This window comes from Triturus cristatus, chromosome 10 (assembly GCF_964204655.1).
Source record: "Triturus cristatus chromosome 10, aTriCri1.1, whole genome shotgun sequence".
Taxonomy (NCBI): domain Eukaryota; kingdom Metazoa; phylum Chordata; class Amphibia; order Caudata; family Salamandridae; genus Triturus; species Triturus cristatus.
The window spans coordinates 536,983,314-537,010,841 of NC_140593.1; the positions used below are offsets into that span (position 1 = coordinate 536,983,314).

Consider the following 27,528-nt stretch of genomic DNA (forward strand, 5'->3'; position numbering starts at 1 on the left):
CATGTGTAGTCTTGCATGAGGAACTATTGCAATGCATGATGCCATCATTATTAGTAGCTGCATAAAAGTCCTGGCTGGTAAGGTTTGGTCAGCCTGGAACTGTAGCAATAGAGTTTGGCTATTGTGAATTCTGGCTGCAATGGGAGAGGCTAAGGCCGTGAGAGTGTTGAGTGGGTCCTAGATAAGATTGTATTTGTGAAGACGGTAGGTGAGACTTTTGCATGTTGACCGTGAAACCTAATTGGTGGAGTAGGTGTAGTGTGGTCTGAGTGTGTTTTAGACACTTCTGGTGTGTGCTGGCTTTGATGACCCAGTCATCTAGGTACAGGAAGATGTGAATTTGTTGCCTTCTGAGATGAGCTGACACTACTGCTAGACATTTGTTAAACACTCTGGGAGCAGTAGTTACTCCGAATGGGAGTACTTTGAACTGACAGTGTTTGCTTGCTATCACAAATCTGAGATACTTGCGATGAGCAGGAGGAACCAGTATGTGAAAATATGCATCTTTTAAGTCTAGTGTGGACATAAAATCGCCTTGCTGTAGAAGTGGAAAGACCTGTTGAAGCGTTGCCATATGGAAATGTTCTGACAGTATGTACAGGGTTAACACTCTGAGATCAATAATTGGTCTTAAGAAGTCATCCGTTTTGGGGATTAGAAAATAGAGAGAGTAAAACCCTGAACCTTGGTACTGTAATGGAACTGGTTCTATGGCTCCCTTTTCTAAGAAAGATTTAACCTCTTTTTTGAGTAACTGTAAGTGGTTTGACAACAGTTTGTGAATGCGAGGTGGAATGTTTGGAGGATTGGTGGTAAGCTCCAGGCAATAACCATGTTGGATAAGGCCGATCGCCCATTTGTCGGTTGTTATGGATAGCTAAATGGGGAGAAACTGTTGAAGTCTGCCCCGACGGCTGTTAAGTACTCGGGGAAAGTGTGGGCAAGTCACTGTTTGTTAGGGGAAGGGGTGTTACGTGCTGGGGAGCCTTTACTCCTACCTTTGGAATGGTTTCCTTTATACCCTCCTCTATGGAAACCTCTAAAGGGAGAGAAACGAGTGTTGCGTTTAGAAGGGGAAGCTTTTGGGTCTAAAGATGTAGTTTTATATTCTGCCTTATAAAAGGAGCAGCGAAAGGAGCCTCTATTTGATGGGTACTGGAGCACTCCCATGGACTTTGCCACTTCGGTGTCTTTTTTCTGCGAAAATCGATCATGCTCTAAATCAGGGTACATGCCAATTTTCGTGTTTGAAAGTAACTGCTTTTGCGTTTGTTTGCATGATGAGGGAATTGTTGTCGCAGGTGTTTCTGCTTCCAACACGATGTATCTTTAGTTGTTTTTATCAATCCCAGGCTACCTGTTTCGGCGCAGACATTGCTATTTAAGACAGTGTTCTTTTTCTGGTTATTTTAGCCCGGTGTTTCTCCTGGAAGTCCTGTGCAACCCGTCTGGGGTGATGCGCTCACCACATACAGAGCAAACAATGTCTGGCAGCCACAAATACAAAGCAATGCGCTCTTAAAAGACATGATGCATTGTGCTGCGCTGTGCCCTGGGAATATCTCCTGAAGACCATCTCAGTCTCCTGCCTCCAGAGGGACCACCAGGGCTGAAAGCACAAACAATGCGCCACATGAGGCTCGCGCCGAAGAAGGATGGCGGCAGCATTGTTCGCGTTCACACCAGGGCAGCGGGAAGCTCTGCTCTGAATTTTACGAGGGGCATGATAAGGGAAGATTAATTGCTTCTGGAAAAGTGGGAAGACAACCCATACATTGCAAGAGAGTCAGAGGGCCGAGTGGTGCAATTTTCAAAACAAGCTGATCGCAGCAAAAAGACAGAAGTGGATGCCTGCTTGTTTTTGCTGTCAGTTCCCCCGGGGCACAAGCAGGCCTCCACTTCTGTCTTTTTGCTGCGAACAGCTGTCCTGCAGTTCCCCCGGGGCACAAGCAGGCATCCACTTCTGTCAGGACAGCTGATCGCAACAAAAAGACAGAAGTGGATGCCTGCTTGTGCTCTGGGGGAACTGACAGCAAAAACAAAAGCAAAGCACATGCGAAGCGGCATTTTCGTTGCTATGGCAACAAAATGGCGTGGGACTGTCCACAGTCCCTACGGACACGCGCATGCTGTCTGCTACGGACAAATGTCAAGAGCAGCCATGTTTGTCCATGCAGACACGTGCACGAAAGCCCTTGGCAGAATCGATTACAAAAGGTACTCGCAATAGCGAGAGAAGCGCATGCACTGCTTTTGCCAGGAGAGACCTAAAAAGGGAGGTTTGGGCATTGCAATTACCTTGAATGGCAAAGTCCAGTTAGCAGCTTAAAACTGCCCTTCCAGTGTGCAGTGCCAGACTGGGAGCCATGCTTTACCTTCTATTACTCAGGGAGGCAATTAAAGTACTGCAGTCCCTGAGGAACACTCTAGCTTACAGGCCCTGGTTAACCCTGGTACCATATACTAGGGAGTTACAAGTAAGTGAGGCTATGCCAATTGGGGACAAACAAATTAAACCTGCACGGTTTTAAGGGTCAGGGCACATGCATCGAGTTCTGTTTAGCAGGGTTTTTCAGAGTCACTACACCAGCATATAGCAGTCAAAATAGGGACATGCCCATAGGGGGGGGCATAACTGCAAAAAGCCCGCTTCCTTACAAAAGCGAAGATAGGAGTCCTCCCTAGTGCTAAGGAGGCAGAATGCCATTGTCTTTACGCAGGCAAGCGGCTGCACAGGTACATGCATTGTCTCTAGATTGGCTTAGCCTGCTTGTGATGTTAGTGAATGAAGGGAAGAGGTGGGAGTCAAATCACTTCCCGGTCCCCGCAACGGTTGAGACAGCGTAGCATTCTAGCAGGCTCAGCTAGTGAGCTAAGGCAGGGACCGGAGACAGACAGCTGGAAGCTTGGAATGAGCCTTCGCCTGTTCCTTCTGTTCAGGGGTTCCTACCTTACCTTCTTTTCACCCCATGCAGCTCCATGTGTCTTCTAGAATCAGCTTTCTTCACTGGATGGAGAGAACCTGCCTCAAGGCTGGGAGGAGGGGGCAGCTCCATCAGCACTGAGGATTTGTCTGGGATGCATAAACAGACCCCCCTCCCCCTCCGACAACCACCCTCCCACCCCCCCCTCCAGCAAGATTTAAAGGGGTGCACGGTGGGACAATTACAAGGAGCAGGAGACACCAGCATGAAAGAACTATATTTTAGTGCAAAATGTGTCATTTTGCGTTAAAACAATAGTTCAAAAAACACAACTGTCACAAACATCTGCTCGCACTCCGATTATTCGCGTTGTTCCTTCACTATTATTTAACAGCAGCGTAATAAACCAGCATGGCATAATTTCTGGCATTTCACAAGAACAAAATACGTAATTCCTCAAATGTTGCCAGCATCAGTTTAATTTCGCTCTAGCCTAGTTTACACAACACCAGTTTGAAAGTCCACAAACCAAATAAGTTCCGCAGCCAATTTTTAAAAAAAATGTAGGTTTGACCCGTCTTGCCACAAAGTACACTGGAGCAAAAAAATATTTACTACATGTTTTAGTGGAAGTTGAATTGACCAAATATATAACAAAATAATTACAAGCGGGCTATTCATCTTTCAGCACGAAATCTAATAAAAACACTTTACACAAAACACATTAATTCTGAACAGAAGTGCAAAAACTATTTTGGACTGTTCGTTTTACTTGTTATTGCTTTACTAAAACATTTTTTATTTTTTTGCACATTTCCCAAATATTTTAAAAGCACAGTGAGTGTAAATCCTGAGGTTTTGTAACATTGCCATTGCCAGGCTTTTCAGAACGTTGGTAATTTTTATTTTTCGAAACACAAAAATGGTTCTCACAAAGGCGAGTTCTGGCACCCCAAGATCGGAGCCTGCATTGTTTTTGAACCACTGCCTTGGGGGTTTCTTTCTGCTGCAAGCGTTTCTTGGCATATTTAACACAGTCTGACAGTCTATTCAATGCGTCTCTATGGGAATGTTGTACTCGGCAAAGCTGCTGACCACCTTTCGAGGAGGACGCAGATCTCACAACAGACTCAGGAAATGAAAAATGCAGGCAGCACAAAAAGAGAGCTGGGGGAAGATTCTGTGGAAAGCGCAGATGTACACACACTGTCATATGGGTGAATAATTATGTGGGAAGAATTTCGGAGAAGCCTACATAAATGAGAAAGGGATGTGGTGTGCTGTGGGGAAAAGAACATTTGCTGAGAGGTCTCAACCCATCGGAGACCATAGAGAAAGACAATGATTTCTGCTTTTTGTACAGAGAAACGTTTTTACCAACAAGCAACAGCAGTGCACGCCGGGGGTGGGGGTGTTGAAGGGGTGTGTAGTAATATGGTTCTTTGTATCCAGCTATTAGAATGTAGAATGTGTATATGTCATGTGGGATGGGTACTTTTGCTGGGGCTTAGAATGAATTACCTCACTATGAGATAGCTCTGTGTTACTGCTGCAAGCATCCTTTTATTGAACTAGCTATCTTGAATAAAAAGGAGAACTACACTTGTTTCCTGTGTGGTTACTACAGGGAGATGGTTAGGGATGCTGATAACCACAACAAACAGGAAGCACACTCCCCAGCCCACCTCTATCTGGTGCGCTATGTCGGTTACCTGACTCGGTATGTCGGTGAAACTACTGAAGTAAAGTCGCCACTCCACATAAAGTAAGTAAATCGGTCTTCTTCATCGAGATACAAGTTGCGTATGTGTAGCTCCCTTGCCTGGCCAAGATAACTGACTGCAGTCTCCCTGGAGCATGGTGATCTCACAGACACTGGTCACTGTGGCAACCTAGTACACATTCACATTCTAGAAGTCCCAATGTGGCGGAGTCTTTTAAGTTATGCTGCGTGCACTGATTTTTAGCACCAGGAGTTTGTCTTGCACTATAAAATCAGTGTGAATGGCACTGCGTGTCACGCAAAAGGGTGCTGCTGCTTTCTGCCGCTTGAGCAAACAATCTACTCAAGCAGCAGCTTCCTCAACGCTCATGGCAGATTTCTCAATGCGAGCGGTCGTGACCTGCCGCGACCGCCCGCAAATGAGAAGTCTCGTCAGGAGGAGGTCTAGCGCATTATTTTTTCTCACAAGCGCTCACAAACTAACCATTGGCGAGCCACTCGGGAGAAAATAAATCTGCTCCGTGTCACTTTGCGGAGTATTTTGGGACTCCGCGGGGAGTGGGTAAAACTCTGCGAACTCCGACGGCGGAGCACAATTCTTCACCCACCCCTAGTTGGAAGCAGTGTAGTGACAATCAAACAAACACGTAGGAGACCTCCAGGAAATCCGTGTGAGCCACTCACTCAGTCACCATGGCAAATTATACGATGTTAGTACAGCAAAAGTCACAAAACTTGTGGTTATGGAAAAGATCCATCCACAAAGCAGGAAAGTGATGAGAGTATCAGACAAGATGAATTAAAAAAAAGAAAACAAACAAGAATTAGTGGCACCTATGTAGGAGGTGGCATCTCACACAACCTTTACACAGCAAGATATTTGTCACAGGCCATTTCATTGTACTAAAAGCAAAAGGCATTCGCTCAAAGGAGCTATTTTTGGAAAACGAGGAAAACCAATTGCAAATGCACACCACACAGAGTACCTCAACACAGACTAGACAGCACTGTTCTACATGCTATTTATCTCTGAATATTAGTTAGCTACTGATAACTAATGTTCACTTAAATCAGGAAATGTACAACCCTTAATGGTTCAATTGTAGACATCAGAAGCACAAGCAAAGGACACATGTTTGTATCTGTGCATGAGCTCACTCTATCATTCTTTAGAGATTGACACAAGAAGTACCACTGGGGGTCTTATTACGAGTGCACTGGTCGCAAGGCATGGAGGTCAATTCCAGACCACCAGAATTAACAAAGGGGTCTCGATCATAAGGTGGCAGGGGTTCAGAAGAAAATATCAAGAATTCACAGTATAACAGTTAACATCCCATAAGCAAATGGGGCCTTACCGGGATCGTCTGTAATTTAAATTCCCATAGAAATTCCCCATTTTGCCCAAGAATTTCACCCAGAAATGACAGCTGCTTCCAGTAGCCAACAACTCCAGGTGAAAGTAAAGAGATCCACAGTGTTCCTGCTTGCCTCATAATTCTGTTGGGGTGCTGTACTGGCCCGTCAGAATTATGAGGCACTCATAGTGAGGACCATGAGTGGGTAATGACAACGCCTATATGTAGGACCCACAGTTGATTCCAATCACTGAGTACACTAGATACGTTTTCTAAGAATATTTACAGAGCCGAGTTGAAACCTGAAAGAGGAGCAATATGCCAAACTCGGTTTAATTATGACAGCCCTTTAACCAAAGGGCGGTTTTGTGGGCAATCTATGAATAGTCTAAATATTTGCAGCACAAATCCATAAACCGTCTAAAATGCTGATCCCACATTTGATGTAAATCTTTGAAAGATGTGTAAAAAAAATGAAAGAAAAATCTGGATATAAGCATTCTCCAGCTTTGCAACCAAAATCTGAAACAACATCCTTCTTGCTTGTCTCATCACTCCAGCAGTTCAGAAAAGCACTGCAGACACACCTCCCACACATCCACTAATCTGTAACCAATAAGGAGCTGACCATCTCCCACCACCCGCTCGTTTTGCATTCTGCACCTAGATATACACCTCTACACATGTGGCTAAGGTGACGACTCCATGTCAACAGAGCACCACATTTCTATCGTGGCAGTCCTTTAACAAACTAGTGCACTCTTGGGCTATGGTCAGGATGGTCAACCAAAGCCAACTAGACTAGAGAAACTGTAGACGTTAGTTGCCAAAACATGTCCATGTGGCAAGCATCCACAAGGCTAATTTTCCTGTGCCAGTCCAGATCATTGTTGAAATTCTATGTTCATAACTGGAAATCCGAAAATAAAAATTGTTTTTTTTTTTAAAAAACTGGAAATCCAAACGTTCTCAAGTTCAAGGTTGTTTATACCTGAATTAATTAACTAGTTTGCTTAAAGCCTCTTAATAAGTAATCAAATTCCAGTTTCAAAACTTTAATTAATTTATTTTGGATAGTCAAGCCAAAGAAATTGACCCATTTTCTGGGTGGATTCCAAACTGGAAGCATTTTGGAAACTGCGAGCATCTATGTGCAAAATTCATAAGGGCTGCTGTGAATTGCGAGGTTCATTTGGGCTGGGCCTCCAGCCGGGGCAGAAGTCTCACTCACCTAGCTCACTCTTGTCATCCACTAATATGATTTCATGAAGAAGATTTGCAGGCGTGCGATCCAATACACTGTGCACAGTCCGAAGCAAAGCAGAGAAGGCTTCATTGTAGAAGCAAATCACAACGCTGGCAACCGGAAGAGTAGGTGGGTAATACTTCCCTGAACACCTGCAAACAGGTAAAACATAAAACACGTGACTAAAGCGAGGCTTTTAGCCCCCTTGATAATACAATTCATTGCGTACCATCTACATGAGCTATTCAGAATGGTTGAGCACAACCTGGTGCCAAGATACCACCATTTGGAAAAGGGCAATTTAAGATTACCCGCATAAATCCAAATAGAGTGGCCCAAACACAATGTAAACGATAGATCATACACTAAACGTATACTTATATTTAACAAAAGGGTCAGCAGAACAGTGGATAAAGGTCTAGAATAATCTGGAAAAAAGGTGTGAATGGAAAAATGAATAAGATATTTACCCCATAAATAATATTTACCACATAAGTGGCATTCTCTATTGTTCCACACTTAAATGTATTGTCAGAGAGTGAGAGAATGTCAGAACCCATTAATGGAAAGGGACAATAGTAGCAGAATCACAGCTCTTAGCCAGGCAGTAGCAGAGCCACTTAAATGTGTCAACTATGAGCCACCACATGGCGTTGTGGAGATGTTGGAGGTGGCAAGACATGGTACTCTGTTTTGCCCTGTCTGACAGTCATATATGCAGGTTATTTTTGTCTGAGCGCAGGTTAGTGGACATGGAATCTGGGTTGCAGCTAGTCTGTGCCTTCATTTTGCATTAGACTGGGTTAGTTTATCCAATTGGATGTTGTGCTGTCTGCATTTTACTAGGGGTTTGTTCGTGTGAATTTTGCGTGTGCTTTTCCTCAGGGAACAATCTCCGGCCAGCCAGAGTAGCATAGATTACGTGTGGGGTCATCATGAAATGGTGAGGCTAGAACTGTGTGGGAGGCAGTTGATAAGAGAGATTAGGATTAAGCAGAAGTCTGGTGGGAGCTGCACACCACTGCTTCACAGGAGCCTACATCTGAGGCGGTCCCAGAATAGGAGCATCATTTTAAAAGGCTACCAAGGGCCTGTCTCAAACTATATCATGAGCAGGGTGTCAGGTTTCAAATTAAGGCCTACATTTGCCATAACCCAACATTTAGGGCCATAAGTACGACCATACCATTTTGCAGTCGCAAATTGCGCCGTTTTGCGACTCACAAAATGGAATGTACAACAGTGTCTCAAACATTGTTTGCGATTCCTAAAGGGGTCGCTAAAGATCTACCTCATTAACATTAATGAGGTAGGTCGCAATTTGGACCCCTTAGGATTCTCACATATCACAGGGATGGTGGCCTGCAGGGGACAGCAGACCACCATGTCTGCGTTTGCTTTTTTTGAAAAGCAAAGTTTTTTTTTTCCAAATGCAGCGTTTAAAAGAAAAAACTGAAACATTTTCATGGGACCGCTGCCTGCTCTAAAAAAATATTTTCGCATACATTCACAAAGGGGAAGGGGTCCCTAGGGGACCACTTCCCATTTGTGAATGGCTTACCAACAACTTGGAGTTGGTGGTAACTGCAATTGTGCAGTCGCAAAACAATCATACGTCCTCCTGCGACTCGCTATTAGGATGGGACGCCCTTGGCACACACCCTCCTAACAGTTTCTTTTAGCGACTCTTAAAATAGGGTTTGCACATGCAACAACCATTTTTAACAGTCGCAAACAACGCAATTTCCCGTTTGAGACTGCTAAACACAGCCTTACATCTGGCCCTTAGATTATAGTGAAGCTGAGGTGCCCGTAATCACCAGGTTAAAGCCCATGATCTAAATTTACGCTGCCTTAACATGAGGTTTAATAGCCATGACACTAACAAATGACCAAACAGAAAAGCTAGAAATAAATTGAACAGTTAAACCTATTTTGGATAAAGCTTTACAAAAAGGTTTAAGTTTTGTTACGACAAGTAACTCCAAAATGGAAATAGAATTTCAAATATTGAATAGATAAGAAAACTCCAGAGATTTTTTTTTTTTAATCAGGCCAGGCCTTTGAGCCAGTCCCAGTAGTGCACTGCCAAAGGCTGGACGGCTGTGGCAGTGTTGGGAGTAGGGCTTGGTCAGAGGACAGGCCCCAAGGTCAAACCCAGTTATGCACAGACAAAGGCTGTGTGCAGCGGGGGTTGGATGGGTGCCGTGGGGTTGAGTGAAGGGCCTGGCCAGTGACTGCGTCAACCCTCTGTTGTGACTGTGTTGGCTATAGGCTGGCTGAGGGGCTTGGGTGGGTGTATTTTTAAGTCTGAATATGGTCAAACACAATTAGAAATTCACTGAAAAAAGTAACAGTTAAAGTGACAATATTGTGACTTCACCATATGTAGATATGGTAATAAGAACTTACATTATGTTACAAAACTCCCCAGAAAATACCTGAAGAAACAAAGGTTAACATGACTTATAGTTAGGTGTTAAAATGAAATAAAGACTAACATTTAAAACATTTTAAAAACTCTGAAAAACGTACGACCCCCATGTACCCATGTACTTCTTATGACCCCACATATTACATCACTCCATGTTAAATGACATAATTGATGCGAACACTGATGATATCATACAGTCACTGTGACTGCTTCCTAAAGTGTTTGTAGGCAAAGTAAATCAACACGCTACACCTGTGGTCAATTTTCTATCCCTAATCATGTGATAACTGATATATCGTTTGACCACATGCTACATACATAGCATATGTCAGGACATCCACATTTGATGAATGCTACCCTCTTTTTAGTGGTATACATCCACCTAAAAACAATATGCCTCCATAGACTCTAATGTAGGCACACACTTTTTAATTGTCACCCTCCAAAAAAGCGTTTGCTCTGCATTCACCTTAACACAATTACCCTCTGAACGCTTTTATTTGACCTGGAATTTTAAGTCAAGAGGTTGACAGGTATGGATCTGCCACTGAATGACACCTTCTGCCAGGCTCTATGGACCACCCTCTGTAGTTTGGTAAAATAAACTACACACATTTCTGAAATGGGCACAATGGCATACCACCTCAGAGTGAAGTTTAAAACCCCACTAAGAGATAAACACCTCTAAGTAGGACACCACAACATTTCTACATTATTCAACAATCTGTAATCCCTCACAATCTTCAACTAAGTTCTGGAAATAAACATCCACACCTTAGCAATATCCTTGCTACACAGAATTTCTTCACTGCACTTTATTACAACTACTTTACACTGTAATATGACCAAATATCAACTGGTGGATAATCTACTGCAAGAGAAGCCTTTTTACGACAGGCTTTGGTTTTAAGCCATAACCTACTTAGAAACATAGCTCTGCAACCCACACCAGGTGTGCTCAGCCTTTGCCTTGGTTAACATGGAGCACTCTTTGCACCCCAGACATTAGTAATTTGTAAGAAGAGCACTATATATCTTTCACCATGTACAACCACACTTGCCTCGAGGGCTTACGCTATTTCCATGCTATGTACCCACATGGGTAAACATATTAACTCTATGCTGTATATGTCAATGGTGTCATCAATGATGTCAGTTGAGAGGTCATCAATGATGTTTCACATGTAATGGGTAATGTAGTAAGTGAGGTCATTAGCTGTGCATGGTGGGGACACAAATTATAGTTAGTTCAGTAAACTATGGGCCTCATTTAGAGTTTGGCGGACAAGTTAGTACAGCACAAACGCGACGGAGTATCCGGTCTGCCTGCCCCATTCAGAGTCGGGAGGACCATAAATATATGGCTACAGGCTTATTGAGAATAAACATAGGGAGTGAGGAGTCAGAATAGGATCATGATATTGTTTTATGACAATATTAGAAGCACCTTTATAACAATTATCATCATCACATAAGCAATAACTGTGGAACACTCTTGCGAACAAGTGCAACGTTTGTTGGATGTGAATGGAACCTCAACATAATTAAGAAAAGGTAACATTTCCAAATTACTAATTCATTTGGGGGTAGTAAAGTGTTGTACTTACATTTCCTGCTGCTTAGCCAGTATGCATGAGTGTGTGTATGGAATGTTGGAACGCCTGATGACTGTGTGGAATGTTGGTGTGTTTGGTGGACTGGAGAAATGACAGTTAGAGAGAGTGGGCTGAGCAGCAAAGATGCAGCTCCTGGTGGGGCCTTGAATCAGCTTGAACTAACTCATCTACTTGTAACTACCATCCTATAACTTACCAATAAACCTGTACTTTGGTTTACCTTGTGATTACAATCCATCCTTTCAACATAAAGCAACCAGTCACAAAGAGGCAGCATTAAGTTGCATTCAAAAATATCAGTGTGACCTGCTTGGACACACAGATGAAGAGGCATGAAAATGTATCATAGAGGGTAACAAACAAATACCATGATATAATTTCTACAACACATTGGGTATTTAGTAGAGACAAGCAATCTGAAACACAAGATAGTACATGATAAAAATCATCTAAAATGGAAACCTTAACAGTATCTTGTGCAAGATGGCAAACCATAATAATGGGTAAATAAGCAATAATAAAAAAAATGTATAGATATTTTTATTGACATTTTAAAACTTTACACATCCTTACATACATTAGCAGATAAGTCTAAGCATATGAGTGTATTGCCATCTTATGCCTATTACATTTATATTTGCTGTTATATTCAGGAATATAAAATGTTATCATATGCAATAGATCATCACATACATTGCATGGGAGTATCTCTTTTATAATTATGAAGGGGTAACGTACAAAGTCTGCGATCTTGTTTTGAGAGTTTGCCCAATATAGGCCATGTTGCCATTTACATGAAGGAAAACTCGCCAATGTGTGAATTTGAACAATGCAAGAAAGAAAAAACTTAACATTAAAGCAAACGGGAACGGGAGGGCTGCGTACATATGCAATTATCTATCCGGGTGTTGACTTCACATTCCCAGCATCGGGTTGTGTGGCTCAGTTTGTCAGGGCTCATCTCTTCAGGTTGGGGGCCCACAGGCAGTTGGACAGATTATCATCTTCATAGCTGTATCATGTGTTCTGGCTAAACATTACCTCTTACTGTATGTGGCCTGTGAGTCATGTGACCTCGCTGCTCCTGCTCTAGATCTTGCGTGAGGCACCCCCCACCCCCCCCCAAATGTCCAGGAATCCTCCATTTCTCCTAGGTCAACCCTTCGGCTCGCTCCCTGGGTGCCTCTGCCTGCTCCTCCCCTGAGCTATCATTGTCATCTAAAGAGTCATCCTCTCGCCCAATCTCTGGGTGTTCCCATGTAACCAATATTTCCGTCCATAAATCTGGAATGGGGTAAATCCGTATCCCCATAGCCTATTCCCTGAACAGTGCCCAGTCCTCAGCTTTTGCCCATCTTGTGATATCTTCCCTCCAGAGTTGCACACTGGGGCTCCCGGCTGTCTTCCAATTCATGGCTATTCGCCTCTTGACCAGTAACAATGCCAGATCAATAAACCTAGTGCCAACCTTGCGTGCAGCCGGTCTCAGGAACAATCCCAGAATACATGCCTATATGGTACAGGGAAGAGACCTTCGGAGGGGTGTCTTCAGGGTCTCAACTATGCCTTCCCAGTAGGGCCATAGGGCAGTGCAATACCCTATCATGTGTGTGAAGTCAGCATCTAATTGGTCACATCTGGAGCATGCGCAGGGTACACCTACATACACCACCTGTAGTCTATGCAGTTTCATGTACGTCATGTGTACATAATTAAATTGTACATATTTTAGCCTGGTATTTCTAGAAATTTTCCGCATAGAGGTTAGAATTTGCTTCCATTCTGGTTCCGTCAGCTCTCTTTCTAGTATCTTTTCCCACTTGGTATGTAAGGCCAGCAGCAGATGGCGCAACAGAGCCGTAAGGGATTTGTACAACCATGATACTAGGTGTCTAACGAGACCCAATGTGACCAGTAGCTGTAGGATTGTGTGTGTTTCAGGTTCCAGTCTGTCTGCCCCCCCACAGGTTCCTGAATGTTCATTGTAGCGCTTCATAGGTGAGGAACTGTCCCGGCGGCAGGCCGTACTGTTCTGTTAGGTCTCTCATTGGCATCATGGTGCCTTGTTGGTAGTAGTCACCTACTGTACCAATACCTACCATGGTCCAGGACCTCATCTGTGCAGCAGTGAAATATTTATCACAGGTTCACCGGGAGGTAGGCCCACCAGTAGCAGTGCCGGTGCGTACAGTCTCACTTTAGTCGTCTTTGAGATACATCTGCGCCAGTATTTTTGTGCCGCTGGCAATAGCACCTCGGGTTTGGGAGAGTCATCTGTGGGGCAAGCAATCCAGCTATTAAAGTTTCTGGCTTCACTGCAACCCCAACGAATCACAGCCCCCCTCTATCAGCCCCACCGATCCATTTCAGCAGCCATTGAAGCTGCGAGGCCAGGAAATATTACTCAAAGTCCGGAACTCCCAATCCTCCCTCCTCCAGGGGCCGCCAAAGTATGTCCAGAGAGACTCTTTTACAACCGCCATCCCAGAATAAATCTCATACTAAGGCGTCTCATTGTTTAAACCATGTGGTAGGTATTCCCAATGGTAGGTTTGTGAAAAAATAGAGCAACCCTGGGAGCATGATAATTTTAGTGAGTGCTATCCTAGCCATTACCTGTAGTTCAAGGGATTGCCAAAAGGCGATACAGGCCTTTAAGGAGTGGAGAGCCTTCCCCAGGTTAGCTTCCCGAAGATCTTCCAACTGTTGAAAGACTTGTATCCCCAGGTACCGGAAGGAGGTGGGAGACCAAATCAGGTAAGGAGGGAAATCTAGTGGTCTCAACCCTCCTGACAGTATAGGGAAGACGTGGGTCTTGGATTTATTGACTCGTAAGCCTGATACTGCTTCAAACGTTTCCAAGCATGCCATAGCACGCTTAATATTCTTAGCCCCGTCTTGTCTGTATAAGAGTATATCCTCCGCATAGAGGGAAATTACATGCTTGCACCCGTTCACCACTCTGCCTGCACCCTTATATTCCTGGCGAATCAACGCCGTCAGGGGTTCAATAGCCAAAGCAAATAGTAGTAGGGCTAGTGGGCACCCCGGTCTTGTACCTCTGCAAACTGCATACTTTGGGGTAAGCGTTTTGCCCGTTTTCATTTGCGTCGTTGTGTTAGTGTACAATAACTTAACCCAATTGACCCAGTCCTGCCCCAGACCCATCTTCAGCATGACTTCAAAGAGGTAGTACCATCAGAAAGTGTCAGAAGCCTTCTCTAGGTTTACCGACCTCAACATCTCATTTAAATTCCCCAGAACCTCTGGGTGATGCATTACATGATACAGTCGCCTGAGATTCTGAGGGGTGTTACGTGTGGGGATGAAGTCGCTCTGGTCTTTGTGTATGAGAAGCCGCATGTTTGGGAAAAGGCGGAGTGCCAAGACCTTACTAAAACTCTTAAAATCAGTGTTGAGCATCGAAAGGGAGCGTAACTCCGTAACCCTTGCTCCCTGTGTCTTGGTTTTGGGGAGCGGAATAACTACAACATCCCTGGTGGAATCAGGAAGCCCATCCCGCTCCCACACTTCTGGGTACATTTTCTCTTCCTGCTCCATTATGGCCCCCCAAATTCTTCAAGATCTTCTTCTGGCAAGGAGGCCAGTGTTACAAGTGGATACGAAAGTCAGAAGTACTCCACATGGCAGAGGGGCAGCATAAAGTTGCGTATAGTAGTCATAAAATTCCCTATTGATGGTAGTCGGGGAAAATAGGGACTGACCAGCTCCCCATCTCATATGCGTGATAGGGGTTACCCGCGTGTCTGTTTAGTAAGCCAATTCAGTAGCATTCCTGCCTTTGCCTCCTCTTCATGAGTTTTAGTTATGCATGGTTTGTAGTCATGGCTACGCAGCCTTTCCAGTGTGGATTTATATTTTTCCCTCGTCTCTCGGAGTTCCCCCATTGCTCCCTCCTGAGTAACCAGAATCCTGTCTAGTGTTTGAAGGTTGTTTTCAAGTGCCTGGAGCTCCCTATTCAGTTCTTTCCGGGCTCCAACTTACATATCAATACAGTGGCCTCACATCACCACCTTAAAGGCCTCCCACTCCCAGAGACCAGTGGTTGCAATGCCCTGATTCTGAATGAAATATTCCGCAATCGCCTCTGCCAGCATATTACGGTAGTGTGCATCCTCCAGGGAGGTGGGGTCCAGCCGCCATGTTGGAGCAGGTGGGCGCTCCCCCATTAGTTTAAACACCATAAGCACAGGGCTATGGTTGGACATAGTACGTCTCAATATTCTGAGAGTGTGGCATGCTGGGTAAGTCCCTGGGAGCATACTAATCTATCTATACGAGTGTGTAGGCTATGGATATGTGAGAAATATGAAAACACTTGTTCCTCAACATGGTGCATTCTCCAAAAATCTATTAGTTCCCAGTGGTCTAGCCACTCTCTCAGCCCACCCACCAACTTGCCCACTCCTGTACCTGCCAATGGGGGCATGGAGCGATCTAGCAACACATCTAGCACACAATTAAAATCTCCACCAATCAGCAAATTATCAATCGGGAGAGTAGCCGGTTGTGTGGACAAGGAGTTTAGAAAAGCAGCTTGGTCTTGATTCGGGGCATATAAAGAGCCTGATACTATTTCTTTCCCAGCTAGCCTTCCTTCCACGAAAACTAATCTGCCTTCCCTGTCCACCAATGTACGAGTGTGTTCAAAAGGTACTCCCGCTCTAATCCATAGCAGGGCTCCTCTAGCATAAGCCAAGAAGGAGGTGGCATATAGCTTACCCCTCCACCTACGTCTCAGCCTATCATTCTCCACTCCTATCACATGTGTTTCTTGAAGCATAGCGATTGGTACTCCGCGCCTACAGAGGTATCTGTGTTCATTATGCCTTTTGGTGACTGAGCCCAGTCCCCTGACATTCCAGGACATGAGTATTAACGCCTGTCAGTGTTCAGCCATATCTCATTGTAACAGAACTTTGCAGCCCCTGCTCTCACCTGACTCCCCTCCCCCTGTCTTTCTGCACCATAATGTAGCACGCAGCCCTCACAGTAACGCGGAAAAAAAAAAAAGAGAAAAGACAGGAGAAAATCTAACAAGAAGACATTTTAACTTTAAACTCCCCGACCCAAGGGCAGTGTGGCAACGGCCAGCCGTCCAAACTAATCATCACAACCAACTCCCAAGTGAGTATATCTCGCAGGTAGCCTGTAAAAGCTACTCTGTGAAGTGGGGGCCAAGAGGTGTAAACCAGCTTCATGAGGTATCAGCCCAGTACATAGCAATCAGTGCATTAATCTAACTGGTGGACTTCGAAATCTACAGCTGTCAACTTGTAAGTGGGGGAACCCTCTGGTACCCATCGTTTCTTTTAGTAAACATTTTATTCAGTTGCATCAACTCAAATAGGATCAATACAATGGGATTTAAGAGTGTCCATCTTACTGCTGATAATATTTATCGACAATCATAGTTACTGCTCTGGTACCAATCGTTCACATAGAGTTACCTATTTCCCCCTACCAACTCCAGTTCCGGATTTTACATATCAAAAGGATATCACAGTAGGTCATCAGCTGTCTGCAGCGTGATGATGGGGAGGTCAGCGTAATCTCCTCGCGAGGACATGGAGTCTGAATGCCTTGATTTCTGATCAGCGGCAGAGTCTCTTTCCGACACCTTTCTGTGTTCTTGCACAATTTCTGCTACCGCCTGCAGGGCAGCCGCCCGTTCAATTTCTGTTTGTGAGGGTGACGGGCCTCCCCTGGGGGCCTCCCTCGATGTACGTCTGAAGCACCTTCGCCCCGGACTCCTTGCACCTTAGTCTACTGGAGGCCTTGTGTCTTTAACTGTGTGCCTTTCTTAGAGCGTGCAGTTTCCGCAGCACGGGGAAGCGCTCTATGCTTGACGCAGCTTCGTTCTCAGCATTCTTCTTAGGGCGCCGACCCGTGATGTCTGCACTCTTTCTCCGGTGCGCTCTCCTCCTATGAGGACAGGCCACCTTCGTGGTACGCTGGTGGTTCGGGGTGATGGAGGGAGCCCAGGCCCTATTCTCTGCCGCACCGCTGTTCTCTCCTGCCGCTGCTTTTTTCGCCTCCAGCGGGCACATCTACTTGGAGGGGGGGTGAAACGGGAGGGCACCTCGGAATGCAGTCCTCCTATTTGCCCAGCAGGGCCTCCTCTCAAGCCTCAGGCTCATCGTTGCTCTCCGGCGACTCCCCCCTGGCAGATGCCAGGCCTTCAACAGGGCATCAGCACCAGGCCTCCTCTCCTCCCGCAGGCGTACCGGTGACCCTGGTCAGGTCCTGCATTATGCTGTTCCCCAGGGTGGCGCTCCTCACTGCTCAGCCACTCCCGGACCGATCTGTCTCGTCCCTTGACTTGCCATGTAGTTTTTTTCCCCCACTGTATTCTACGTTGCCCATAGCAGCGACTGCAGTCACTCTGGGGGCGGGCCACCTGGGGTCAGTCTCCACATACCTCTCGGGAGGAGCTTCTTTGGAATTCTGGGCCTCCGCCGTCACTCTAGCTACTCCACTCAGCACTTCCCACAAGGCCCTCCAGGCAGCCCTGCACCGCTAAAACCAGGCCGCCGACAGACTTGCAGTCACCAGCAGGTACTCCTCTCTCCTCCAAGCTCCGCAGCTTCTACTCGCAGGTCACACTCCACCGCTACCCAGGATATTCTCTCGGCACTCCGCCGCGCCCAGTAGTGATCTGTCTGCCATTCACCTCCACTTGCTAGCTGCAGGCGGTTTTCCCGGGGCGCCTGCAGCTATTCTCTATGGCTCCCTCGGCTCGTTCCCTCAGTTGTGGGCTTCATCTAGTCCCACAGGGAATCGCCGCATGCTTGAACGGCATGAGATGATGCTGACATGTTTCCGATGCCGCTGGATTCAGGAGAAATATTGAGACTTAAACAGAGCAGATCTAAAACGCATCCATTGCGGTCGCTATCTTGGTCACGCCCCCGCAAAAATGATTGCTACACTACATGTGAATTCAGCATTGTTGATGTGTTAAAGATGAAGAGGCATTGTGGAGACATTTTCCCCAGAAGGTAAGTGGGTTATTGAAGAAATTCTATATAAAAAGAAAAGAAATGTAATAGACTGTAAGAACAAGTTACTTACCTTCAGCAATGTTGTTTCTGGAAGATACCCTATCTAACCACAGACACCTCACCCAATATCCACAGGTGTTTGGTTTGGAACGTTTTTAGGTTAAAAAGAGACCGTCCCACTGACAGAGTATCCACCAAAAAAAGCACTACCAAAGGTACGTAACTTGTTTCCATGATAGATACTTCTAACCGCAGTTCGCTCTCCTTTAGAATAGATACTAAAGCAGTACTCCCAAGGTAGTAGGCTTTTGGAATGGCTCAGATCGAAAAGTCCTGCATGAGCAAATGGGCAAAATGCCCATCCTGCCTGACCTGGCTGTGAAGACAGCAGTGCTCTTTCAACGTGTGTACCAATACCCATGCCGCAACCTGGCAGATGTCAAGGACAGGTACTCTGTGTACCGGCGAAGTGGTAGCAACCGTGTACCTGTGGAACAGGCCCTCAATTCCTGCAGAAGCTGCATCTTGACCAGTGTGCAGCAGGTCTTAATGCAGAGCACTATCCACAATGACAGAAGCTGTTTCTGCACTGCTTTGCCTTTCTTTACCCCAGAAGAACCCACAAAGATCTGACCGTCCACCCAATGATCTTTGGTGAGTTCAATCTAAAAGCATAAAGCGCTTCTGGGATCCTGATAATGGAATCTCACCTCTTTCGAGGGATGAGGCAGAGCAAAGAACGGTGGGAGAGTGGTGGATTACACAAAGTGAAGCACAGTCACTGCCTTTGGAAAAAAAGGCTGCCCTGGTTTATAAACAACGCCGCGTCTAGGGAAAAAGGTGGTTTGAGGTGGCTGCATCTAGAGAGCTTGGAGTTCATTCAAGCAGTGAACCGAAGTTACAGCGACAGGGAACACATTATTTAGAGTCAGGGGAGAGCAGACATCTGTGCATTGGTTCAAATGACATGCACATGGGGAAACTAAGGACCAAAGTAAGATCCCCCTGTAGCATCACAATGGGATTTGGAGGAAACAAATTAGTCTACCCTTTTAGAAACCTCATCACAACATGCAATTTGAACAATAAAGGTGGGTCCGGCAAACATAAAAAGGCCAAATGGGGCAACAGATAACCTTTAACAGTGCCCACAGCAAGTGTGCTTGCTGGGTCAGTGATTAAACAAACAATAAGACATGCAACATATTGGCCTGTAAGGGGTCAGTATTGCAGGTGACACACCAGGCTACAAACTTGTCGCAGCACCCTGCGTAGACAGACTTGCAGAAGTACACCTGGCATCCAGGATGTCATCCGCAACCTATTTTTGTTGAAAACTTTGTTTATGCTTTTAATCAGTCACATAACAAAGTAATGTAACACCACCAGCAGGGTCAATATTCCAGTCAGCATGAAGGGTATACAATCCAAAGTATAAAAAGTACAAGCAGTATCACTTGTGCAATTATGGAAGCCCGTCAAGACAGCACAGGCAGCCCACATGCACACGCGAATCGCAACTCACTCCGTAGATCTTATATCACACATTCGGTCTCCACAGAGCTAGGAAAGAGTACTTATGCAGTGAGGGACGGTAGTAGCGCCGAGCCCACCGCTCCCCCACCTCCAGCCGCACTCTGCACAGTCTTGTCCCCTTCGGGACCATGCGTTAGGAGATACCCCACCAACGGCCCCCATATATCCCTGGGCCTCAAGGTCTGCGGTAGCAGCTCTGCATATGTGTTACTCTGTTCTTGGCAAAAAATCATATCAGCCAGCCATTCTTTGAATTTCGGGGCTCGGCCTCTACCCTATCTGCAAGCCACCTTCCGCTTCGCCAGCAGTAAGGAGATGGCGACATACTTTTTGTGTTTCAGGGGTATATGCGCCGCGTGTCCCAGAAGTGCAAGCAGCGGGTCCCTCTCTAGATGCACGTCGAGCATGTCTCCCAATGTCGTAAACACTTGCTCCCAATATGCACGCACCGTGGCACAGCCCCAGGCCAGATGCAAGAATCCCGCGCCCGACTGACAGCATCTCCCACAGTGATCATTCTCAGCGAGCTTAAAACGCAGTTTCTTAACCGGCGTGTAGTATATCTGATGCAAGAACTTAAAATGTATTACCCGGAACCTACTACTAGCCGATATCTGTGCTGTCTGCCGACTGCAGTATCTCCACTGCTCCTCAGTGACCTCACTCCCCAGCTCCTCCCCCTATCGCGTCCGAGTAGAACTGTCGCCCCCCCATATCACATTCACGTATTGAGGCGTACAGCCTGGACACTAAATGGCTGAGCGCAGCATCCGGTGCAATGGTTCAAAACACTCCGGTTCTCGGGGGAAATCAGGAAGTAACGATCTCATGCCCTGCCGCAATCGCATGTATAGGAATACATCAAGTGGCGTGTGAGTCTCTTCCCGCAAGAACTGCTCAGTCGTGCAAAAAATGCCTTCTTGAAAGAGATCCCCCCCAGGTCCCGACCCGCACACGCTTACAGAGATCTTGAAACCCCCTCTCCTGCAGCAACGTCAAGTTCGGATGATATGCAAGTGGCAATCTGGGGGAGTATAGAAACGAGACCCCTAAGAGGGCCTTCAAACGACGCCATGCTTCCACCGTACCAGTGATCATGGTGGGTGCCGCAACCGGCATGGCCTCGGGACCATAGATGAGACCATTGAGGGGTATTGGGTCAGCAAGCCAGGCCTCCACCGCCACCTGCGGCATGTAACGTGGCGGGTAAACCCAGTAATAGGGGTAATGCGCCTGTGCGCATAAGATGTACAGCTCCAGATCAGGAACATCAAATCCCCCTTGGTCATACGGCTTGATCAGCATAGACCATCTCAAACGTGCCTGCTTACCCCCCCACACCAATCGTATCCGCTCCGAGCGCAGCATAGTGAAGAAAACCCACCCAGGGTGATAGGGAATATTGAGAAACAGATACAAAAACTGCGGGAGTATCTTCATTTTAATGAGTGACACACGGCCCGCCATAGAAAGGGGCAGTGCGATCCATCGCGTTACGTTGGTTTTGAGTCGCTCTATAGCTGTGCCATAGTTTGCCCTAATAATCTCCTCCCTATTGCGAGCAACCTGGATCCCAAGATATCTAAAGTCCTCCTGACACCACTCTAGTGGGAAGTCGAGAGGGAAGGGAGTCACGGCCAACGTGAGCGGGAACACCATAGACTTTCCCCAGTTAATACCCACTCCGGAGAGTCCTTCAAAGCGTATGAATTCCAGCAATATGGGGTTGATGTTGTCTTGCGGATCCCTAATGTATAGCGTTATGTCATCCGCATATAGTGATATCAATATCTGCTGCAAGCAGCAGCGGAATGCCTTATCATTGTGTACCTGTTGCAAACGGGCAGCTAGCGGCTCCACAGCAAGTGTGAATAACAGGGGCGACAGTGGGCACCCCTGTCGAGTACCCTTGGAGACAGCTATCGGGGAGGACATATGACCGTTTATCAATATGCGGGCCTTCGGTTGGTTATATAACAACTGAAGCCAGGATACATAAAGCTGAGGAAACCCCATCCGCTGAAGGACACCGAATAGGTAGTCCCACTCCACCGAGTCGAACGCCTTGGTAGCATCGAGAAACACCGCAGCGAGTGGGAAGTCCTGGTCCACCATCTGCACCAGGGAAAACAGGGTACGAAGGTTGTGCGACGTCGACCTCCCGGGTACAAACCCAGATTGATCCGGCAGGACGAGCTTTTCCATCAGCAGTGCAAGGCGGTTGGCAAGCACCTTAGCCAGAATCTTTGCATCGCAATTGATCAAAGAGAGCGGCCTATACGAGTCACAGGAATCCGGGGGCTTCCCGGGCTTCAATAATCACGTCACCAGGAGGAGGAGCCTAGCGCGCAACCAAGATGGCCGCGTAGGTGCGAGGCTCCCGGGGACCTCCGCGACCTCCTGAATTAATCCTGGCGATATCCTGTCCTTGTTGAGGGGACTGTGTTGGGGAACCGGAGCTGAGGCGCCACCCGTTTTTTGGGCTCGAATCGGACCCCGGACGCCGGTGGGAGCATCGATCGAAGGTTGTGGCCTTCTCCTCGCCGGCCCCCCCGGATTGGAGTAGTGGGGCGATCCGGGGACAAAGTGAATAACAGCGGCGAACGGGGCTGGGCGACTGGCGTACCCCGCACTTTCACTTTCGCGCCCTCCTAGCTCTCAAGCGGGGTCGGACTGCGGAGCGGGGTGTGGTGGTGTGGCCTTGTCCAGGAGCCCGGCTGACCCGCCGGCGGTGGGTTGACCCGCGGTTCGGTGGTCGCCCCTGCCCCCCCCCTGGCACCCGTGACTTGGTATAGCGGCCCGTTTGGGGTGCTTGGCACGACGGTGGAAGAGCCAGCATGTCCACCAAACAAGATGGCGACCGGGCGAAGGTGAAGACGACCCGCCGTGGCACGGCGCACCAGGCCAACAGTATGGACCGCTACACGCTCCAGAAGGGTTCTCCGGAGACATCGCGTGCATCCCCGGTGGGCCCGACGGAGGCATCCGCTCATCCGGTGGATCTGACCCTCCGGGACGTCATGGGCGCCATCGCAGAGATGAAGGCCTCGGTGGACCAGCGTTTCGACACCTTAGCGCAAAAAATAGACTCGGTCCTGGTGGATGTGAGCCTTGTGAGGGCAGACTTGTCCAAAACAAACGACCGAGTCGACTCCCTGGCCCACACCACAACGAGCCTCACGACAGACGTGGTGGCCCTCCAGAAGGAGGTGCGCCGGCTTGGCCAGGCGAGCGCCCTGATGGACCGGCGACTGGAGGACTCCGAGGGTCGGGCCCGGAGGAATAATGTCCGTATTGTGGGGGTGCCGGAGGGACGAGAGGCGGAGGCGGCGGATCTTTTCGTGGAAGAGTTGATCCTGACCCACCTCCAGCCCCGGGGGCTGAGTAAGCTTTTTGCGGTGGAGCGTGCTCACCGGGTCCCCGGGGGCAGACCTAAGACTGGTGCCCCGCCGCGGCCTCTCATTGCCCGGATTTTTAATTTCCGGGACAGAGATGCTATCCTCCAGACCTCCAGACAACAGGGACCGGTCAAGCTTGACAACATGGAGGTACATTTCTACCCAGACTTTACCCCGGCGGTCCAGAAGCAGCGGCAGAGCTTTCTTGGTGTTAAACGTCGCCTAAGGGACCTGAACCTCAAGTACTCAATGCTCTTTCCAGCTAAGCTGAGGGTAGAGGTGGATGGTCGCACGCACTTCTTCGACCGGCCCGAGGCGGCTGGGGACTGGCTGGACACTCTGCCTGGAGATCGGGGCCGGGGGGGCGGGGGGGGCGCGGCTGGCGAGGAGGGCCCGCCGGAGCAGAGTTGAGGGGTGACTGCATAGGCCTTGCTCTGGACGTTGTTCCTTCACCATTTATTGATTGCGTATTTTCCCCTCCTATGGAGGTTGTGCGGGGTCTGTTGGGGGCTTCCCTCCTCCTCTGGGGGACTAGTTAGTATTTCAGCTATGGGGCGACAGGCACACTGCACTTTGGGGGGGCTGTCTGGGCTCATGCAGGGGTGCAGGGAGGGGGGAGTTTTGTTGGGACCGGGGGGTGGGGGGGGTGTGTTGTTTGTTAGCACCGCAGGGCAAACCCGCTACTATGTTGTTGTTTTTAGGATGCTCGATGGGGGACGACCGATTGTTTCGACGTATGATGGGGGGTAGGGATTTGGCTGTGTTGTCATGGAATGTTAACGGCCTGGGGGATAGGATTAAGCGTGGTGTGGTCCTGCAGTACTTAAAACGTATTTCACCAGATGTTGTCTTCCTGCAGGAGACGCACCTTATAGGTAACTCCTTTCATGCAATGAACCGGCGGGGATATCGTTTGGCGGCCCATTCTGGCTTCACCTCGGGCTCGCGGGGGGTGGGTATTATGATCAAGAACTCGCTCCCGTTGGAGATTGATGAGGTGCGCCATGATGAGAGGGGACGCTACACGGTTCTGGTGGGAAGAATGGAGGGTAGAGTGTTTATCTTTATATCAGTGTACGTCCCGCCTGGGTTACAAGCCACCACATTTGCGGACCTGGGGCGCCTCCTTCTGGACCTTCCGAGTGGCCTGCTGGTGGTTGGAGGGGATTTTAATGCGGTAGCCTCTGGGTCTATGGATCGCCATCCCCCTAGGGACCTCCCCCGGGCACAGGCGTGGCTGCCCGGCCTTCTGGACACGCTGGGCCTGGTGGATTGCTGGCGATTAAAGCATCCTGCATTGCGACAGTACACCTTCCACTCGGGTGCCCATGGTAGCCTCTCGCGGCTTGATTACATCCTTGTCCCGGCGGCCCACGCAGGGAGGGTGGGGGAGGTGCGCCATCTGGCGCGGGGTATCTCAGACCACTCCCCATTGTTGTTGCATCTCGATGTCTTCCCGAGGGGGGATGGCAGGGTGGCCCCAATCAATGCATGGTATTTGCGCGACCCCACCATTCGTGCTGATTTGATCAAATCCCTACAGCGATATTTCGATGAGAATGTGGGGTCGGTCTCTTCGGCCATCTCCCTGTGGGAGGCTTTCAAGGTAGTCCTTAGAGGGGAGGCCCTCTCCTTTATCTCCCATGCCCGGCGGCGCGAGCGGGAGGAGGTGACCCGGGTAGAGGCCGAGATTGCAGAACTGGAGGGTGACCTGGGAAGCGGGGTAACAGACGACAAGTTGCATGTTCTACACCTAAAGCAGGCGGCCTATCGGGCCCTCGTCACGGAGGCGGCCAGGGGCCTCAGTAGAGAGCAGCAGGGGCGATTGTATGATGTGGGTGATAAGGCTGGCAAATTGATTGCGTGGTTGGATAAGAGGGAGAGAGCGAGCCGTGTGGTGCCTTTGATTGAGAGTGTTGATGGTGCGTGTGTCACTGAGCCGGAAGCCATTGTCTCCTGCTTCGCGGATTATTTCCGCGAAGTCTACTCCCCGGTTTCCCCCTGCTCGGAGGCAGACTCCCATGCCCTGCTTCGGGACATCGCACTGCCCTCCCTAACGGTGGAGGACAGGGATTCGCTGGACGCCCCTCCCACCTCGGACGAAATTGCCTTGGCTATTCGCTCGGTTGCATCCGGCAAGGCCATGGGCCCCAATGGTATTCCCATCGAGCTCTACAAGCTACGCCCGGATGTGTTGGCGCCCCACCTGCGCGCGATGTTCCTGGCGGCCCACTCGCGGGGTTCCCTCCCGCCGGACCAGCGTCTAGCCACAATTGTGGTGATCCACAAGGAGGGGAGGCCCCGTGAACGGGTCACATCCTATAGGCCGATTTCGCTTTTGAACGCGGAGCCCAAAATCCTCGCCAAGGTGTTGGCCAACAGGTTGGTTGGCGTGGTGGGCGATTTGGTCCACCAAGACCAATCTGGCTTTATACCGCACCGCAACACGGCGCTCAATCTGCGGCGCTTGCACGGGGTGCTCGCGCGTGTCCCATTTGTGCGGGAGCCGGCCATCTTGGCGTCCTTGGACGCCACCATGGCGTTCGATACGCTTGAATGGCCATACATCTGGGCGATGCTGGCAAAATTCGGGTTTGGCCCGGGTTTCATTAGCTGGGTCAAATTGCTATATTCGGGCCCATTGGCGCAGGTGGTAGTGAATGGGCGAGTCTCGGCCCCATTCGCGCTGGGGAGGGGTACGCGACAGGGCTGCCCCCTGTCGCCTCTCCTGTTTGCCCTGGCCCTGGAGCCCCTGGCGGAGTGGCTGCGGTGGCACCCTTCTATCCGTGGTCTCCGCTGGACCCCCGAGCATGAGGACCGTGTGTCCCTCTATGCTGACGATATCCTTCTGTATCTCGCCTCCCCGCGTAAATCACTGATCGTCCTGGTTGATGTTTTGCGTTCATTCGGTCGCAACTCAGGCCTGGTCATCAACTGGGCGAAATCCTGTGTATATGTGCTTTCCGGGGAGGCTCCGGCCCTACCACGGGACTGTCCGATCCAGATTGCCTCCCAAGGTTTTCGGTACCTGGGTATCTATATCACTCTTGACCCGGAGGCCCGCTATGAGCGGAATTTGTTACCCCCCCTCCGGCGTTTGAGGGAGGACGTGGTGCGCTGGCGGCGTCTGCCGCTCTCGCCGCTCGGCCGAGCGGCCTTGTTTAAAATGATGTCCCTGCCACGCTTCCTCTACGCCCTCCAGAATACTATGGACTTGGTCCCGGCACGCTATTTCCGTGAGGTGGAGGGCCTCCAGCGGCGCCTGTTCTGGGACGGGAGGCCGCGCATTGCTCTGGCTAAATTGACGCTCCCGTGGTACGATGGGGGGGTCGCCCTCCCTGACATTAAACGGTATTACTGGGCCTCCCAACTAGCTGCAATTAATCATGGCCTTTACGGGCCCGCCTTGAACCCGGCATTTGAGATGGATAAGATGCTCCTGCCCGGTGGCGATTACAATCGAGCGCTCTACGCTGGCGCGCCCGACTCCCGTTTGACGGGACCGACGCGTGTCATGGTGCGTGTCTGGCACGCGGCTAATGCAGCTATGGGGTGGAAGGACCGTTTGACCCGGGCGTCACCGCTGTATGCGTCTGAGAGGTTGGGCTCCCTGTGGACGTCGAAGGGCTTCGAGAAGTGGGACACGATCGGAATCAGCACGGTGGGAGATCTCTGGACGAGGGGGGGATTCAAAACTTTTGAGACGCTGCAGGCGGAGTTCCAGCTGCAGGGCAGTGAGTACTTTCGGTACCTACAGGTCCGCCATGCGCTGGGCTCCGTCTTCCCGGATGTCGCATCCATTCCGGAGTCTTCCCCCCTGGAGGACAGAGTCCTAGATGGCCATGTCCCGGACAGCACGATCTCCCTCGTGCCTGCTGACTAGTCTCCGCGAGGCTTGGGTTGCCGACGGGCTGGAGCTGGACGATGAGGATTGGATTTCCGCGGTGGCCTCTCCGAAAGAGGTGGCCATCCCGGCTCGCCTTCGTTTCGTCCAGCTCAAGATCCTTCACCGGGTTTACGTGACGGGGCCAAGGCTTCTGCGTATGGGTTTTGCTGGTGACGGAATGTGTAAGCGTGGCTGTGGTGCGTTGGCGAGTGCCCGAAGGTGGAGCGATTCTGGCGTGGTGTGCATGAGGTCCTGCGTGTGGTGACGCGTGTTGCGCTGCTGCCTGAAGCGAGGAGATGCTTGCTGAATGTATGGGAACCGAATGACTATTCGGTCCCGCAGACGCGGTGGGTGACTCTGGGATACATGATAGCCAAGC

General features: G+C 49.0%; 1 protein-coding gene across 1 annotated transcript in view; it reads right to left on the reverse strand.

Moving 5' to 3' along the window:
- GALNT11 (polypeptide N-acetylgalactosaminyltransferase 11) overlaps window positions 1-27,528 on the reverse strand; it is a 319,722-nt gene that overhangs the window by 134,416 nt on the left and 157,778 nt on the right. The window contains exon 4 of the mRNA XM_085632014.1: window positions 7,240-7,406. Within this exon, the coding sequence (XP_085488140.1) occupies window positions 7,240-7,406 (167 nt within the window). The remainder of the gene's footprint in view (window positions 1-7,239; window positions 7,407-27,528) is intronic.